The sequence below is a fragment of the Rhinatrema bivittatum genome, chromosome 7, assembly GCF_901001135.1.
Source record: "Rhinatrema bivittatum chromosome 7, aRhiBiv1.1, whole genome shotgun sequence".
Classification (NCBI taxonomy): Eukaryota; Metazoa; Chordata; class Amphibia; order Gymnophiona; family Rhinatrematidae; genus Rhinatrema; species Rhinatrema bivittatum.
In genome coordinates this window covers 260237928-260256359 of record NC_042621.1, presented here as the reverse complement: position 1 = coordinate 260256359, position 18432 = coordinate 260237928, and the positions used below count along the sequence as shown (strand labels likewise).

General features: G+C 45.4%; 1 protein-coding gene across 1 annotated transcript in view; it reads left to right on the top strand.

Annotated features, from left to right (window-relative positions):
* The first annotated feature begins 359 nt into the window (after positions 1–359).
* Positions 360–18432, top strand: part of LOC115096221 (golgin subfamily A member 7B-like) — an 88778-nt gene continuing 70705 nt past the window's right edge. Inside the window, exon 1 of the mRNA XM_029610731.1 lies at positions 360–536. Within this exon, the coding sequence (XP_029466591.1) occupies positions 360–536 (177 nt within the window). The remainder of the gene's footprint in view (positions 537–18432) is intronic.

Here is an 18432-nt window from a genome sequence, read left to right as displayed (position 1 = left end):
CATTTACACGCATAAAATTCAGCTTTGTGTGTGTAAACAGCTTTGAAAACTCCCCTCCAAAAAGAGAGGATTGCCCATGTTAAGTAAAGGAAGATTTGCTTACACTGTAGGGCAGCAAGAGCAGTGGTTGAGTGCATTGACTTGTTTGGATCAGGGCTTGCAACAGCTTCTTAGACCATGACAGACAAACATTCTCGCCATTTCCAACTCATGTAGCAATTAAACAAATCAAAAACATTCTTCTTGGCAAGTACTACCTGTCAGATACAATGAAGGATGTGAAACAAATATGAGATTCGGTCCCAGAGTCTCAGGCCTTGTCTGCTTTTTTTTTCTCGGTGCCCTGAGGCCACCTGTACATGGTGTCAGCCCATCTCAAGCTGCTTAGGAAACGTGAAGCAACTGAAGCACTGAATGCACTGACCAGCAAAGCAAGAGGACGGCCAGCGAGGGCCATACGGCTTATCTGCAGGCCTGTGCCGTACTGTATCAAAGCACGTACCTGTACCAAGGACAAAAACATTGTAACAGCCCAGGTAAGGTGGCCACCTGCCCGGTTTTGGATTGGGCAGGCCCGGTTTAGCAGCCAGTTGTACAATGTCTGGCTACAAGGATAGCCAGGCTCTGTAAAACCCGGTCAAGCAACGCCAGGAGGCAGGAGCCAATCAACACTGACGCCATGCAGCGCTCCAGTCACCTGCCTGCTGCTTTCTGGAGCAGGCATAGAGGTGCAGGTGAAAGGGGAGAGATGTGACTGGGAGGGGACAGCAAGGAGCACTGTCCCCTCATGGGTGCCACTGCTGACCCCCCCCCCCCCCCCCCCCGCATGCCGTTCCCTTCCCGTCCTCTCTCCTCGGTACCGGTCTTTGGGTAGGGTGACCTGGGCTGCTTAGAAAAACTACCTATGTCCTGATCTGCTCTGACAGCTCAGCACAGCCTCACTTTCCTGATGTTTTCGCTTGACATCCCAGTCCGGTCAGAGAGAAGGAAGGGCAGGGTTGCATAAAATGGACATCAGCGCGCCCAGCAGAGAGGAGAGGGGACAAGACGAATCCATGAACCAGCCAAAAAGGAAAACTACATCAACAGCAGGCAGCCCCCAGAAGCAGAGGAGAAGGGAGGAAATCGACTGCTAGGACTGCAAGTTATTAGGGATGTGCAGAGGGACGCCGTACGTTGCATTCGGAATTCGTATTCCTCGGGGGGCAGATACGTTGCATTCGGCAAGGGGGCCCCCGATACGTTAATGCGTTCATTCTTATTCATTTCCTGGCTAAAACTGAATTAACTACAACCCCCCACCCTCCTGACACCGCCCCCCCCAAGCAATGGATGGCCGGCGCCACCTTGTGCTCCTGCCATGTGACAGGGGCTGACCAATGGCATCGGTAGCCCCCTGTGACATAGTAAGGGCAAAGGCTATCGGCACCATTTTGAATACTGGCAGCCGACGGCCCGAATGCAGGAGGTCGCTCCCAGACCCCTGCTGGACCACCATGGATTTTTGGCAAGTCTTGTGGGGGTCAGGAGAGTTGATGGACTAGTGTACTGGGAGGTGTTAGAGGAAGGGCAGCCTGCCAAGGAAAGTTCTCCAGAGACTGGTTCAGCCACAAATCGGTCTGAGACTCAAAGGAAATAGAGAGAACATAAGAACATAAGAAATTGCCATGCTGGGTCAGACCAAGGGTCCATCAAGCCCAGCATCCTGTTTCCAACAGAGGCCAAACCAGGCCACAAGAACCTGGCAGTTACCCAAATAGTAAAAGTAAGAGAAGGACTTTGGGGAACAGATTACAACAGCCAGACAGGAACTGGGAGGGTCCAGGGTAGAAGGGGTACTCATCCCAAAGAGCTGACTTGTTCTGGGGAATGTGAAGCGTGAAAGAGATTGTGTTTATTTTTTGTGACATTTTTGGATTGAGTTATAGTGTGAGCACTATTCAGAAGCGAACTTTCTGACTTTGTGTTTCCCCGCCATCAGTCAGTAAAGATTTTTATTTTGAACAGAGCTGGTGTGGACGTGGTCTTTTTGGAGTGCTTGACTGGCACGGGGGAAGAGCCCCCGTGAGGATAAGCCTCTAAAGGCCTTCAAAAGAGTGAACTTTCCCCTCTGTGAAGGAATCCCAGGAGGTCATTGCCAGGTTCTTGGGTAATTGCCAGGTTCTTGTGGCCTGGTTTGGCCTCTGTTGGAAACAGGGCCAAACCCTTGGTCTGACCCAGCATGGCAATTTCTTATGTTCTTATGTCATGGGGCCTTACGTGGTCCATGAGCCTTCCGTATGCCCCTGTGCCCAGGACCCGAAAGAGACAGGGGCTACACAAACTTAGTGGGACAAATTGCACTGAATATTGGCCTCAGAGTGTCTTTGCATCATTCTGGCCAATTTATTGAATGAATAACTGATAAAGATTTGGGGAATGGTGGGGAATAGGTAACTATCAGCAAGGAAATGGTGGTGTGAGGGTATGTGGGAGATTTTGCAAGTTCAGATGGCTGTAAAAGGTGTTCTGAGGAGGGGACCCAATTATGATGTGAGGGGGTGTGTGTGTGGGGGGGGGGGGGGATACTTGGGGGCCCAATTGAGTTTTAGGGGGAAGGAGAAGTGGTGGAGACCTGATCACATTCCTGTCTTTAACATGATCACGGCAACGATGCCTTGGTTTGCATATCATTACTTTGCCAGCATTAAATACATCAGGCAAGTCAGCTTATAATAAAGAACTTAACCTGCTTTTGTGCATGAATCTGTATGTGACACAAGCACGTGACCACAGACACTACCCAATCAATGCTGCAGTTAGGGAGAACCGGTCTATCTCACTTTGTTTTGTGCTGTGATACTGCATTACCATAATCACTGAAGTTTACTCCTGCTATGTAGTTCCGCATAATATGAATGCTGGCCTTAATTAACTCGAGAAAGGATGAATGAATTAGCCTTTGCTAGTTGCTGTAGCATCCTGAGGTAGGCGGCCTTATAAAGCAACGGTATGCATAGGAGGACTCTTAACTGTGGAATTATCAGTGAACAATGTCTCAGTGAATGCTGGGGTTTGTCTTGAGAATGAAATGCCATTTCCCACCCCACCGCCCACAAAATAAACACCTATAAATTATTGGTAAATGGCCCCTGGTTCTATTGCACAAGAAACCTGATGATTACATACTGTAGGGGAGGAGGTAGGCATTTGTGGGGGAGAATATGTGTGTGTCAGAGACAGAGAATAAGAGAAGTGTGGGTGGGTGTGAATCTGTACGTGAGAGAAAAAAAAATCATGCGTGGGTGGACAGGACTGCAAAAGGAAAAAAAGAGAGCGAGAAGGAGAGAGAAATCTTAAGAACATAAGAAATTGCCATGCTGGGTCAGACCAAGGGTCCATCAAGCCCAGCATCCTGTTTCCAACAGAGGCCAAACCAGGCCATAAGAACCTGGCAATTACCCAAACACTAAGAAGATCCCATGCTACTGATGCAATTAATCACTAACCAACCTCTTTCCCTTCTCAATAGTACTCCAACAAAAACATATAAGGGAATAATTGCTTGGTGGTAATCTTGTACGGAGGTGATTCTGTGAGGGTAACCGATTTGCAGTTATCCTCTCATGGACCTCCGTCTATTATTCTTTTATTAAATTTACCAACATCTTTTTTTATTTCTTAGAATTTTCAATTTTTCAATTTTTTCTAAAAGTCCCTTCTCCCCTGCTGCTTTTCCGCCCCACTGGTGTTTTATTTCATACTTATCGGGACGTCACCTCTGTAATGTCACATGGGTACGGAGCTGCTTGTCCGACACGGGCCATGTTTCGGCACGGGGTGCCTGCTTCAGGGACTATGGGAGAATGAGCTGTGTCCAAAACTGGGTTCACAGCATATGGAAAACTGTCGTGCTGCTTTTCTTTGTCGTACGTGGGACGCCCGTGGTACTTGTACGTGTCGGACAAGCAGCTCCGTACCCATGTGACATTACAGAGGTGACGTCCCGATAAGTATGAAATAAAACACCAGTGGGGCGGAAAAGCAGCAGGGGAGAAGGGACTTTTAGAAAAAATTGAAAAATTGAAAATTCTAAGAAATAAAAAAAGATGTTGGTAAATTTAATAAAAGAATAATAGACGGAGGTCCATGAGAGGATAACTGCAAATCGGTTACCCTCACAGAATCACCTCCGTACAAGATTACCACCAAGCAATTATTCCCTTATATGTTTTTGTTGGAGTACTGATGCAATTAATAGCAGTGGCTATTCCCTAAGGGGTAGATTTTTTTAAAAAGCACGATCGCGTACTTTTGTTTGCGCAGCAGGCGCAAACAAAAGTATGCAGGATTTTATAAGATACGCGCATAGCGGCGCGTATCCTCTAAAATCCTGGATCGGCGCGCGCAAGGCTGCCGATTTTGGGCAGCTTGCGCGCGCCGAGCCGCACAGCCTGCCTCCGTTCCCTCCGAGGCCGCTCCGAAATCGGAGCGGCCTCGGAGGGAACTTTCTTTCGCCCTCCCCTCACCTTCCCCTACGTAACCCATCCCCCTGGCCCTATCTAAAAAAAACCCCTTACCTTTGTCCCTAGATTTACGCCTGCGAGAAGCGGACTGCTGGCGCGCCATCCTCCGACCCGGGGGCTGGTCCGGAGGCCTCGACCATGCCCCCGGGCCGGCGCCACGCCCCCGAAACACCACATCCCGCCCCCGAAACGCAGTGTCACTCGGCCCCACCCCCGACACGCCCCCTTCAAAAACCTCCGGGACTTACACGCGTCCCGGGGCTCTGCTTGCGCCGGCGGCCTATGCAAAATAGGCGCGCTGGCGCGTGAGGGCTCTGCTCGCGTAAATCCGGGCGGATTTACGCGAGCAGGGCTTTTAAAATCCGCCCATAATTGCACTAACCACATCCTCTGGCAACAAATTCCAGAGTTTAATTGTGCGTTGAGTGAAAAAAAACTTTCTCCGATTAGTTTTAAATGTGCTACTTGCTAACTTCATGGAGTGCCCCCTAGTCTTTCTATTATCCGAAAGAGTAAATAACCGATTCACATCTACCCGTTCTAGACCTCTCATGATTTTAAACACCTCTATCATATCCCCCCTCAGCCATCTCTTCTCCAAGCTGAACAGCCCTAACTTCTTCAGTCTTTCCTCATAGGGGAGCTGTTCCATCCCCTTTATCATTTTGGTCGCCCTTCTCTGTTCCTTCTCCATCGCAATTATATCTTTTTTGAGATGCGGCGACCAGAATTGCAATGCATACGAGTGCAATGTAGGTAAGGCAATCAAAGCCGTTGAAAATATACCTGGGCTGAGGGACTAAAATTAGCCACTCTATTTCTGGGAGTCCCAGGGGCAGGGATAGGTCAGAGCAGAGCCAGATTTAAGATTACAGCACCCATAAGCAAAGGAGCATGATGGGGTGAAAGCTCCTCCTTGGAGATCGGAAAGCAGCCAGGGGAAAGGGGGCCCCATTTTTTAGGCAGCCTTGGAATCTGATGCCCTAGGTACATTCCTAAATTTAGCCCTGGATTGAGAGAAGAAAATTAGCTATGAGGTGCTAATTAATTAGCTGGCCAAACTCAGGAGCATAAGATAGAGGGATTAAATCTGTCCGGGTTTTGCCTGGGCGCAGGGCTGGCTATTTATTACCCCTCCCTCCCACTGAAGGTAAAAACAAATGAAACCTTCCAGTCCCTTTAAACCGACCACCTGATCTAAAATAAAAAGAAGACACCCCCACCAGACCTAGTCTGCCGACCTGACTACCTAATCTCCTTCTCATCACCCCCACTGAGTCAGCATTCCCCCTCTCCTCCTCACCCTGGCCGCCTGATCTCTTTCAGAACACCCCACCGAGTCTGCAGTCTTCCACAAAAACTACCCCCTCCCAAACTGGCCATCTCCTTCCTCACCCCGTGTCCCTGATACAACTCCCTTACCCGGGCAGCTGAGGGGTTGTATCAGGACTTCCGGCTCACCTGGGTGAGCTAGCAGTGACTTTGTGAAGAAGGATGGACAAGCTGCTGCAGGAGGGATGCCCTGCTGGGGTGAGGAGGAGGTTGGGAGCTTTGGGAGGGAGGGAGAGTTTATCCTCAAACAAACAAAAAAAAACAGTGCCACCAAAATAAAAAATTCAAGCACCCCCCCTCAGATGTATCTTACCCTATTCACGGGGTCCACAACTCTCACTGGATCCTTATTTCAAAATAGCGCTGGTTGGTCCTGGGCATTGGAGGGGGAGGGGAACCCAACATTTTGTTTTCTATTTTAGGTTTTTACTTTTGTTTTGTTTTGTATTTTGATTTAATTGTAAATAAGCAAAACAAAATGAAATAAACATCAAACAAAAGAAAAAAAAAAACCCCCACAAACGAAAAGAAAGAAAAAAAAAGCAAAACGAAATGAAAAAATTGTAAGGGCATGCCCCTATTATATTTATAAACACTACCAAAACCTGACCAACTGAACTGACAGCCATGCCGAGACTGTGATAAGTTGATAACAGTGATAAACATTAGTACAAATAGACCTTTCATTTCCCATTGCTGTGGCCTGTTTATTTACTAATCCTTCCATGGTTTCAAGAACAGTTTATTCAGTTTTTTGCTGCTCCCCTCCCTGCCGAAAAAATGTTTTGCCACTCTAGGCGCCTAACCTAGTTTGTGTAGTGGTTAAACCAGCCTTGCGGGCCAAATTTCCAGTAAGCCATTCAGTGGTGACTTAGCCTGCTGAGACACTTTACAAAGGCTAAGTTGCTGCTGAAAATGATCCTAAACTTAACCAGCTATCTGACCTCCTAGTGGCTTTCTGAAAATGTACCCCAGGGTGTTCATCGGAGACTGAAAATATGATGAAATCACTTGGGTCATACCCTCTATTAGGTCTGATACTTAAATTGTCTGAACATTGCCTGGAATACTTCAGATGAGACAATTTCTCAGGGAAAAAAAACCTCTCAAATCTCATACAGGAATACAGTTTCAAAGTACTTGTCTGCACGTCTATCCTTTGTACCGTGGATCCCGTGGACTGCATTCTGGCTTTTCCAGCATGTAAACTCTTGCTTAATGAGGGATTTGTGCTCAAACAACTGGCTTAATTTGTCCCCCGTGTGTTTTGTATTATTACAGCACTTGCCGTTGTTTATAGCAGAGGAGATAGATACTTTCTTTTGTGGTTGTCTGTGTATTAAAAATAGAGACGAGTAAAAAATAAAAAAAATTGCAATCTGCATTTGGAAAGCTTTTTTCCTGTCCATAATTTCCCTATTCTGTACCGGACAGGGCTTTGTGGCCTGAGGGATCAAGACAGGATTAAAGCAAATCCAAGAAAACTGGGGCACAACTGAGTCCCCCTCAGTTTTAGGGAGGGCGTTCTTCCCCAGCTGCACTGAAGAGTCATTCCTAGGGGTGGGGGGGTAGGGGCAAGTGTAGCTCAGAGGAGGAAATTAATGCACAGGGAGGGTAACTTTTAAAGAGCTGCGCAAGGCGGTGCGCGGATCTACCCTAGTATTTTATAACCCGCGCGTAACACACTCCTCCACCAGATTACCTAGTCCACCTCCAGGTCATCGAGACCCCCCTGCTTTTTCAGCATGAACTCCCCTCCGATGAGGGCTTTCTGCCATATTAGAGTGCAGAATCGGGTTTTTCATCAGTAGTCCCAGAATGGTGGAATGAGACGATGATTGAAATCAGGCAAGAGAAAGAAATGATGAAGTTTTGTAGGAAATTAAAAACCTGGTTGATGATTTCTGGGATACAGAAGGATGGTGAGTAGGACAAATGGATGAACGGAAACTGATTTTAATGTGGATAGCTGGAAGGGTCCAGTTGTGCTGATGGTTTTTACTGTAGAATTATGTTTTAGTTTTGTTTAGTTTTTATGTATTGTAACTTGATGTTTTAATTTTATACATTGCTTTGGGTGATTTATTGAATTCTGCAAAGCGATTAATAAATATTTTTAAATAAACTCCCCCAGTTTACCCACACCTCCTACCCAGCCAAGAATGTAGTATAAACAGGTTCGATATCACATATACAAGATAATTAGCAGGTGTAAAATTACTTAAGTTAAGTTGCCAGATCTACAGGAGTCCCTTTTAAAATAGCAACTTCCACATGTATATGTTGGCCCCGCCCAGAACAGCAGTAGACCACTCCTTTTTTTGGGGAGGTTTTTCAAATTTGTGAACATGTTTTTTGCTGAACTAGCAGATGAATGAGAGCATATTGTGTGCCTTACATCTGACACCATTTGCAGCCCATTGCAAGGCAAGAAACGGTAGATGGCATCTTGGCACTTTAGAGGCGTCTGATGCTGTGTTCATTTTGTAAATTTGTTTTTCATTCAAGTTATAAGTATTGAGGATGTATTTTTCTCAACCTGTGTCTTCTTGTGGTAGCCATTTAAAAAGTACCCAAGGAAAATTACCTGTACGTGCTCTGTACTCATGGCAAGTTTTAAAGCAAAAGAATGCATGTATTTTTGCTTTGAAAATTAGGGAAAAGTGTGCAGATAAAACGTGCTTTGGAATAGCAGAAATTCTTCTGCCATTTGGTTTACTATTCAGAAAGAATGTGCATTTGTTTTTATACTAAATGCAATCAATATGGGGTGGATTTTAAAAGGGTTACGCACGTAAAATACGCGTGCAACCCTTTTAAAACCCTCCTGCGCGTGTCGAGCCTATTTTGCATAGACTCGGTGATGCGCGCAAGCCCCGGGGCGTGCATATGACCCGGGGCTTGAAAAAATGGGTGGGGCTTGGGCGGGGAGGCGGCGTGGCCAGAGGCCTCACCAATGCCGCTGGGCCCGGGGATCGCGTGCACTTGGCCGGCAGGTGTAAATAATCCAACAAAGGTAGGGGGGGGGGATTTAGATAGGGCTGGGGAGTGGGTTAGAATGGGGAAGGGAGGGGAAGGTGGGGGGGGGGGGCGGAAGGAAAGTTCCCTCCGAGACCGCTCCGATTTCGGAGCGGTCTCGGAGGGAATGGGGAAAGCCATCGGGGCTCCCCTAGGGCTCGGCACATGCAAGGTGCACAAGTGTGCACCCCCTTGCGCACCCCCGGCCCCGAATTTTAAAACATGCACGCGGTTGCACGCGCATGTTATAAAATCAGGCATAGATTTGGCGCGCCGGGTTGCGCGCACAAATCTACGCCCGTGCGTGGATTACAAAATCTGGCCCTGTGCACACAGAAATCCAAAGGAGCTATAGTGACGGGGGTGAAAGACTGATGTGCACGGACCAGCAGAGAGATCTCGAAGTGATAGTGGCTGATGATCTGAAGGCAGCGAAGCAATGCAACAAGGCTGTGAGTGGCTAAGGCCAAAGGGATGCTGTGCTGCATGGAAAAAGACAGAACCAGCAGGAAAAAGGAGGTGATAATGTCCCTGTACAGGGACCTGGAATACTGTGTTCAGTTCTGGAAACTGTAGCTCAAAAAGGGACAGAGACAGGATGGAAGCGGTCCAGAGAAAGGCAACCAAATTGGTATGGGACGTGTATCGGAAAACCTATGAGAGGAGGCTGAAGGACCTGGAGGAGAGAAGAGATATGATACAGACTTATAAGTACCTGAAAGGTACTAACAATGCACAAGAATGAATCCTTTTCCAGTGGAAATAAGTCTGTCATCATATGAAACTTCAAGGGGGATAGACTCAGGAACAACGTCAAGAAATCTTTCTTCATAGAAAGGGTAGCGGATGCATGAAATGCCTCCCAGAAGACAAAGTGAGGATAGCGATCATTACATTCAACACGGCGTAGGATAAACACAGAAGATCCCTAAAGGGGGGAAATGAAGAAAAGGGGTAACCTGCATGGAGTGGCAGTTACCACCCTCAAAATAAAAAAAAAAACCAAAAGTTGCTGGATCACTTAGGTCTTTTTCTGCAATCATTTACCATGTTACTATGAAAAATGCAACAGAACCACCTTCCAGTTCATTTCCTTTAAAAATGAAACAAAAGTATCCCCCCAAATTCTTTTTTTTTTTTCCATTGACTTTCGATTCAGAAAGTCAACAAAAAAACAGAGAGCGCCATCTAACAGCAAAATTAACCCTTATCTCAAGCTTTACCCAGAGGTCCCTCCACTCACCAAGATCCCTTGACCCCTTCCTGGGTCTGCAAAGCAGGATGCAGTAGGAGCTACCCCGAGACTTTACCTTCCCTGTTGGGTCCCGGTGCATAAATGACACCAGCTGGCTTCGAGGTGGTGCCTTTTTCTTACACTGTCTTGCTTTATACCCCCAAGTCTCTTGTCCTGTATGTTTCTCTTATTAGATTGTAAGCTCTATCGAGCAGGGACTGCCTTTTTGTATGTTTGCACAGCGCTGCGTATCTCATATAGCGCTATAGGAATGCTATATGAGATATGCACACAGCCATACAACGCACGGATATAAAATAACAAGGTGCAGGCCTCAGTCACAGCAATTTTCAAAGCAAATTATTCCACAGAAACTACCTGAACAAACGTTACACCTGCTGTTTTGTGCAGGGAAAGGTCTGGGTATATTTATGCACTTACTTTACAAAATCAAAAAGTAGACGCATAGAAGCAAACTCCAACCAAACTCTGCTCCAGGAATGCCTCTCCCTGAGGCTCTTGAAATTGCAGGCATACCAGCTGTACGTATCTAACGTTAGATGTGCATGCTGACTGGGCAGTTTTCAAAAAGCACTGAGTTACCAATAGAAGTCCCTTTTAAAATGACCCTCGTATATTTATAGATTAAATCATGTTTTTTTTTCCAATGATTGCATATTTATTTATTCATATGTATCTAATCCACCCTTTCCAGTCATAGCCCAAGGCAAAAAAAAACCAAACAAAAAAACACATTAGTAATGCATTACAATTACAATTTCGAATACAAAAATATCAAATACCATAGATATATAAATACACCATTACAGAAATTGTTTCTGGAAAGCACATCCTCTATACAGCACATCAAATAACCTGGGACAGTAACTTTCAAACTGGTGTGCGGGAGCACATTTGCACGTATGCATCGGCTCACGCCCAGGGACGCGGCTGTTTTTTTTTTTTAACTTGCATGTATATATGCGTGCATGCTATAAAATAGTCTGGCCGTGCGCACATGTGCACCAAAGGTTAAGTGAGCGCACAAATCCCTTTCTACCGCGTCAGTCAGGGGAGTTTAAAAGGGGCACGCGCCCACACCATTTCCAGTTTCTCAGTTCGTCCACCAGTTGGCCCAGTTAACAGTTAGCTCCTTCAACCCCCTCTGCTTTGATGGCCTACACTCTTCCCAGTTACCCAGACTCTTTAAACCCCTCAGAATTGGCTCAATCTTTGTATTTTCTAACTTGCACGTCCTGCATAGCAGAAGTACAGTAACACAGCAAGGGACCTCGGCGCACGCCGGGGCTCATAAATATTTATGCACACGTCTCCTAGGCAGGCCCCGAAACTCCCATGCCCTGACCAGACCTTTCCCACCCCGCCCCTTTTTGGAAATTTTAGAGATGAGCGCGCCGCGGCACTTAAACAAGTATCTGGGCGCTTTTAAAAATACGGTTGGCACGCTTCTTCACGCATTCCCTAACTGATGCGCACAACGGGCTTTTAAAATCCACCTTTCAGTCTATAAATGCATCATGTCGTAAGTTATGTCCTGAGCTAAACACCTATATATAATTATGCTCTGGAAAGAATTCCATAAATATGATAAAAAGAAATAGGATCATAATAAAATTAACAAAAGCAAAGAATAAAAGATGAAAGATGACTTCAGACAACGCCTTTTTCTCCAGCAGGGCATCATATCCCTTAATCACCAAAAGCATACATAACTGCTTTTGGTTTATTTATAGTCTCTTCGGGGCAGAGACCAGGATAGCGACAGACATGGTCTCTTTTTCCCCCAGGATGTGGATCCTTTGTTTGATGGGTGCTAAGGGTGTCTCAGGAATATTTGTGTGCTCCTGGGAGAGGAGCATCTCGTGATGAAGTTCTCATTGTGGGTCCATTATGCCAAAAACAACTCCAGACTCCGAGGTGGTGTCCAAAAATAAAGTTTACTTGTGGATAAGCAGTGATAGATGGGCTCGGTCTATTGAGCCGCAGCCCCACAATTAAGCTCACGGCCGGTGCCAGGTTCTTTGCTGCCCTGTGCGAACAATTACTGTGCTGCAACCCGCCACTCCCCTGATACATTAAGTCTCTGTCCCAGGCCCGTCAAATAAAGCCCAGCTCCCTCCTGCAATCTATATTTTAAAAAACTGGGAGGATGTGAGTTAAGAGGACAGGGAGAGAGAGAAAGGAGACAGAGAGAGAGAGAGATACGTAGGCCCTGCCACAGCTGAGAAAAATTTGCCAGTCTCCACTGGAAACTGCTCGGGCTGAGCAGATAAACACAGAGAACAAATAGTGCGTGGCTGGAAGTCCTTGTTGCTGATCCTCCAGGCATCAGAGCTGGGACCAGACAGCGTGAGAAGAGTTACGTAGGGAATAGCTGGGCCTGTGTAGTGCAGTGCAAAAGCTGTGGATTGCTGAATTTCCAGGCAGCATAGCTGCAGAGGGATTCCAGGATCTGGAAGTGGAGAATGACGGATTACCTTGTGGTCTTGGGGAGGAGTGAGTACTTTGATACACATACCTACGAGAGAATAGTCCCTGACATAGGGAGTGGTTAACTTCTGAGTTGCTGCCTGTCTGTTGTGACATCCTCCATTATACAAAAGGCAGTGTTTTTCTATGTCACCATTAAAACCTCACAGATTACAAATGAATCTAGTTTTGAGCTATGAAGCATTAACCTTTGAATCCCCAGCTGCCATTAATGTACCCAAGGGGTGAAAGGAACATCCATTTGCTCATCACAGCTACACCATCATTTGCTTCAACATTGATGGACACTTTCAGAACGTCAGAGGGTACAGTCACGTGGCTGCTAACTTCCATATGCTAAGGGTCATTGAGGACTGCAGCAGATACTTGGGTGGAGCTCGGGCACAATTACATGTGTGTGTAACCCCAATTTTGGGTGGCTGCTCTATCCCACAAGAGTCATAAAAGTATTTGCAGTTCTCTTGGGGCTGGATCACACAGGCTAGCTCTTACACCGTCTCCTTTCCCTAGGACCTGAATCCTTTGTTGGTGTGTGGGGTGGGAGGAATTTTTCCCTCAGGGCCCGGAGTGGCAGGGGTGCCGTTATAACTCTTTTCCTGGGAGAGGTATAACCTTTTCCTGCTGTGAGTGCAGATCATACAAAAAATAACACACCGGGGGACTCTGCTCGACTATCCAAAATAAAATATTTTACTGAAGGTGAGTCAGATGAGGTAATGGCACAATCCTCAGCACCACAGATGGCCTTTTTAATTACGGCCCTTCTTCTACTTGTGCATGGGTCTCGCAATACCAGGGCAGGGAAGCACTCACCCTCCAGGACCTGGACAAAATGAGGCTCCCAAGTGGACAGGGTATCCCTTGTGTGAGCAGGAAAAACCCCTCCGAAACTGGTAAAAAAAAAACCCAAACCGGTAACAAAGACTGTGCACACGGTGAAGACTCCAACTAGGAGTCCTTGATAGATCTCAATTTGGTCTTACTCACAGTTTTCCTCTCCAAATATCTCTCTCAATCTCACTCTCTCAGATCCCATGATAGAAGGCATCCATCCTATAACGCACAGCTTTCGATGTTCCTTCCTACCGGGAGGGAAGGGGGCAGCAAAACTTTGCCTTCCAGTTCCTCTAACTAAAAAGTATTTTTTTTCCCCCAAAATGGATCCAAACCCCTGAAAGTCTCTGCAGCGAGTCCCCACCATTCCTCTGTCTTCCAGGAGGTTGTGTACAGATATAACCCCAGGGGATGTAGCGAGCTTGCTGGTAATTCTAAAATATACCAGGCCTGTGCACCAGGACGCATAAGATATACAAAGTCCATGGTTACTTATTTCAAGGGAAAAACATTGATCTGAAACTGTCTGTATTGTTTATGGTTGCTGGTATTTATACCTGTGGTTTAAGGTTCTCTTCTTTTTGCATTGCTCTTAATTCTGTTTGTTCCTGCAATAATAAAAGAATAGAATTGCTTAATTCATTGTGTTTGCTGGTGCCACCAATTCACAGAGGGGGAATCCATTGTTGCACAGGCCACTCCCTTGGGTGGGGCTACAGTTGTACCATCCTTTTTATACACATCTCTGACAAGGAAAGGCACACATGGTTTATATGATAAGGAAAAAGTATGACACTGGCAGTTCGCAACAAAAGCCTTCGAATTATCTAGGGAGGACCATTTTTAAAGGGATCTAGCTTCCGGGTACGTAAGGAGTTACCTGATAAGATCAGCGAGGCTTAAAATTGTCCTTCACTGAGCACCTAATTTCACTAGGTGGCTATAGTTAGCTTCTTAAAAACTGGGTGGTCCAGAAAGCAGGGTCAGGTTGGAGAAGACAACTAGCACATACATGTGAATTTCACAATATATTTAGCATAATTTGCACGCATAGATTTGCACCATGCTTCAAGGTGATTGTAGTTTTAGGATTAGACCAGATCCCCACAGTGAGATCAGACCTCTACCACAAACACTCTTTCTTCCCCTACTCACTTACTTCCCCTCATCAGAACCGCAAATTGAGATCCATCTCCCCTGGTTATTCTTCTCTCTCCCCCTCTGAATCCCAAGGTGAATTCTGACCCTCTCAGACACAAAGTAATTCCTCCACTCACCTAAATCCCGAAGTGAGATCTGCTCCCGCCCCCTCCCCAAAGAACCTTCTCTCTCTGCTCTTCTGAATTCCAAAGTCGGATCTAACCCAAGCTCCCTGGACTGACGATGTTCCTCGTGACCCCTTACCCCAGGTCATCGTCCTCCTATCCCTCCCCACTCCTCTGTTTATATTCTCCCTCTTTAGTGTTGGGTTCCATATGGTGCTGGCACTGGGGCAATACATATCTCCTACTACCTCCAGGGTGGGGGTGCTGGGAGTGTGAAGAGACATTGCCAGTCTGGGGTTTGGGGCAGATCTGACTTTGGGGTTCAGGTTGGGGGAAGGAGGGGGGGAAGAGGGATAGCTGCAGCAAACATACCCAGCTGTGCTATGACTGGCTAGGTTTGGTTTGAGCTAAGTTTCAGCTACAAACATGAAGGGTAGATTGCAGCTGAAAATAACCTGTAACTTAGCTAGCAAGAGCATAGCTGGGCAAGTCAAGGACTTACCAGGATACTGATAATAATTACCCCTACTTTTAAACACCAAAAAGATCTGGACAAAAACTGCACTTTCAATTTGGGCAATACCGATTTTGGAAATGCAGTTACTACAGTGTATAAGTCACTGATATTTACTCTGCGCAAAACAGAAGCTGAAATACGGCGCGTGCATCGTTTTGGTACTTGTAGCAGATAAGTCATAATTCCATGTAAATTCAACGTATTTCCTAGGTAAAGATCCTACCAAAAAGAGTGATTAGAGCTAATATAGGTAGAAGTACTGGATGTGGTGTCTATGACTGAGGAGGAGCCTGTTTCCAATTTATAAACCAGATTCTGCTTCCAGCCTCTAAAGTCCATTCCAAGCCGTAAAACTAACCAGTATTTTACATGCCCAAGACTTTAGTCTTCATTTCAGTGCATGACAGTGCATCCCTTGCAGTTCTCTTCTGTTTATATCTGCATCTCCATTTTGGGCTTTCAATCTTCTTCCAGGCTATCAGCTCTGTTCACTTCTCCACTAATGTTTTTGGGGTAGATTTTAAAAGAAGTGCGCGCAGCCTACATGTACGCGTGCTACCCGGTGCGTGCACATGTACGCCTGATTTTATAACAACGTGCGCACAGATGTACCCCGCGTGCGTAAGATTAAAAATCTGCCCCATAGGGCGACCACACCTTGAGTACTGAGTACAGTTTTCATTGCCCCATCTCAAGAAAGACATAGTAGAACTAGAGAAGGTACAAAAATGATAAAGGGGATCAAACATCTCTCATATGATGAGAGGCTATACAGGCTAGGACTCCAGCTTTGAAATAAGGTGACTGAAAAGGGACATGCTAGAAGTTTATAAGATCATGAGTGGGGTAGAACAGGTAAATATAGGGCGGTTATTTATGCTTTCAAATAATACTAAATCAAGGAGATAGTCCCTGAAACTAACAGCCAGTAGATTCAAAACAAATCATAGAACGTAATATTTCACTCAGTGCACTATGAAGTGGTGGAGCCTGTTGCCAGAGGATTGGATCAAGATGAGCAGCACAGCAGGATTTAAAAGAAGTTTGGACAAGATCCTGAAGAAAAAGTCCATAACACATTATATCCCTGGGAGTGAGTAACAGGATTTAGATCTACTTTATGGGATCTGCCAGATACTTGAGACCTGGACTGGCCACTGTCGGAGACAGGATGCTGGGCTCAATGGACCTTGGTCTGACCCAGCATGGCAATTCCTATGTCCCTATGTAACTGGATGAATATATAACAAAACTTCTATGTTAATCCAATGCACAACAATCTATTTTGCTTTCTTAAAAATTAAAGGATCAACACAGCTCCAGATGTTCTTCATGGAGTGTGAAGTCTGGAGGTTAAGTCTATGAAATCCGATACCATCTGAGGAGCCTGAGGGATTTTTTTTTTTTTTTTTATCTGTTCTCACACAGTGTTTTTGTCCCAAAAGACCAAAAATAACCTGAGTGAAATATAAAGAGGCCAGTGAGTTCTGAAGCCTTTTCTCTTTAAGAAGAGCTTGTCTCATGCACACATTCCTAATTATTTAGGTGTGGATTTTTAAGTGCGATGGGTGGCATTAATTGGCTTCTTCCCATTAATCAAAAAACTGAGGTGAGAGAAAATAAGCAGCAAAGACCGTGTCACAGAAGCTGAGATAATGTGGGAAAACGATATACAAACATAGAAAGATCTCTATGGCAACAAACTATGAATAGTCAGTTGGAGGAATCCTGTTGCCTTAAGAGAAGGAGCATGACTGCTCTACTTTCACTGATGGGAACCCATTTAAAGCCTCTGTTCGAGCGACAGTACAAGTTTATTAATTATGAGCTACAGCACACCTCCCAGGATATATGCAGTAGTTATCATGGTAAAATGATCCCGTAAAGAAACGCTCTTGGGAAAAGCAAAAGATCTATTGGTCTTGCCGAGGACGTGTTATGCTGTAGCATCTGTGCTAGATTAAAAGAAAACTAGCCCAGCTACTTTTTATTACTGTAAACGAACACTGCAAACAACAACCACAGGCGTCTGTATATATTTTTAATGTATTATTGCAGAAGCAGGACTTCTTTTCTGAGGTTACTGCATGCATGAAATTACTGCAGTCGCTTTACTGCAGCTCCACACATGAAGCCACATTGCTGCAGTGAGATCAGAAACCCAGTTTCTACTATTAACAGTATTATTGAAGGCCCAGTTCCCCCTCCTCCTTCTGCAGTGGCTGAATGGGTAGGGTTGCCAGCTGGCTCCAGATTTGCAGGACAGGTTGATCCAGTCCTGGTTTTACCCCACTGCAAGCAGGGACTTGTAGTTCTCTTCTCCCTACTGCATTCCCTAAGACAAGCAGAACTACAAGCTTCTACCTGGAGAGAAGTATAACTGGGACTGGATCTAACTAGATCCAGCTGGCAATCTTATTTGTGAGTGGTGTATGTTCACCTGGAATCATATCGCTAAGCTCCTTGCCTCTTGCCTGAGGAGCAAATAGAGGTGAAGGTAATGTAGTGGGCAGGGGCAACCCGCTGAAGGTGGTCAGAATTGACAAGAAAGGACAGGAATAAACTAGACTTTAAGAAGAACAGCCTCCTCAATCACAGACATGTGGAGTGGCCTTGGATTCTACAGTTCCACACATTTCTGTGTCTGATACATGCATACCATTGTGATTAATAAGTAAATTCTATTTATTTATTTATTTATAGACTTTTCTTTGCCGACATTCGTGAGACACATCACACCGGCTTACATTGAACTGAAAGGAGGAAAATACAATGAACAGAATAACATGTCATAGTTAAACGCAAATGGTGTAAGATATAAGCATCGTAAAAACATTCTGACATTATATATAATAACATAAAAGAACTAAATAGCTATGGAGGAAAAAGGTAGAAAGAAAGAAAGAAACTTTGTACAAAGTAAGAAAACTTTATCTTTATCAATGAGAAAGTTCAATCTTAGGGAGGGTAATTTTCAAAGGGACTGCTGTGGATAAAACAGAGTTTTATGTGCAGAAATCACCTTTTACAAAATTGCCAGCCTGATGTGCAGGTAAATGAATGCGCATATGTCATGTTCATGAGTAAGTTTACCCGGACTGAGCAGAGGCGTTCCTGGTGGGGGCGAGGTCTGGGGAGGCAGAGCTAGAGATGGGTTAGATTTATGAGCGCACTTCAGATTATGAAAAGAATGCGTGCAAATTTTCATGAAAAAAT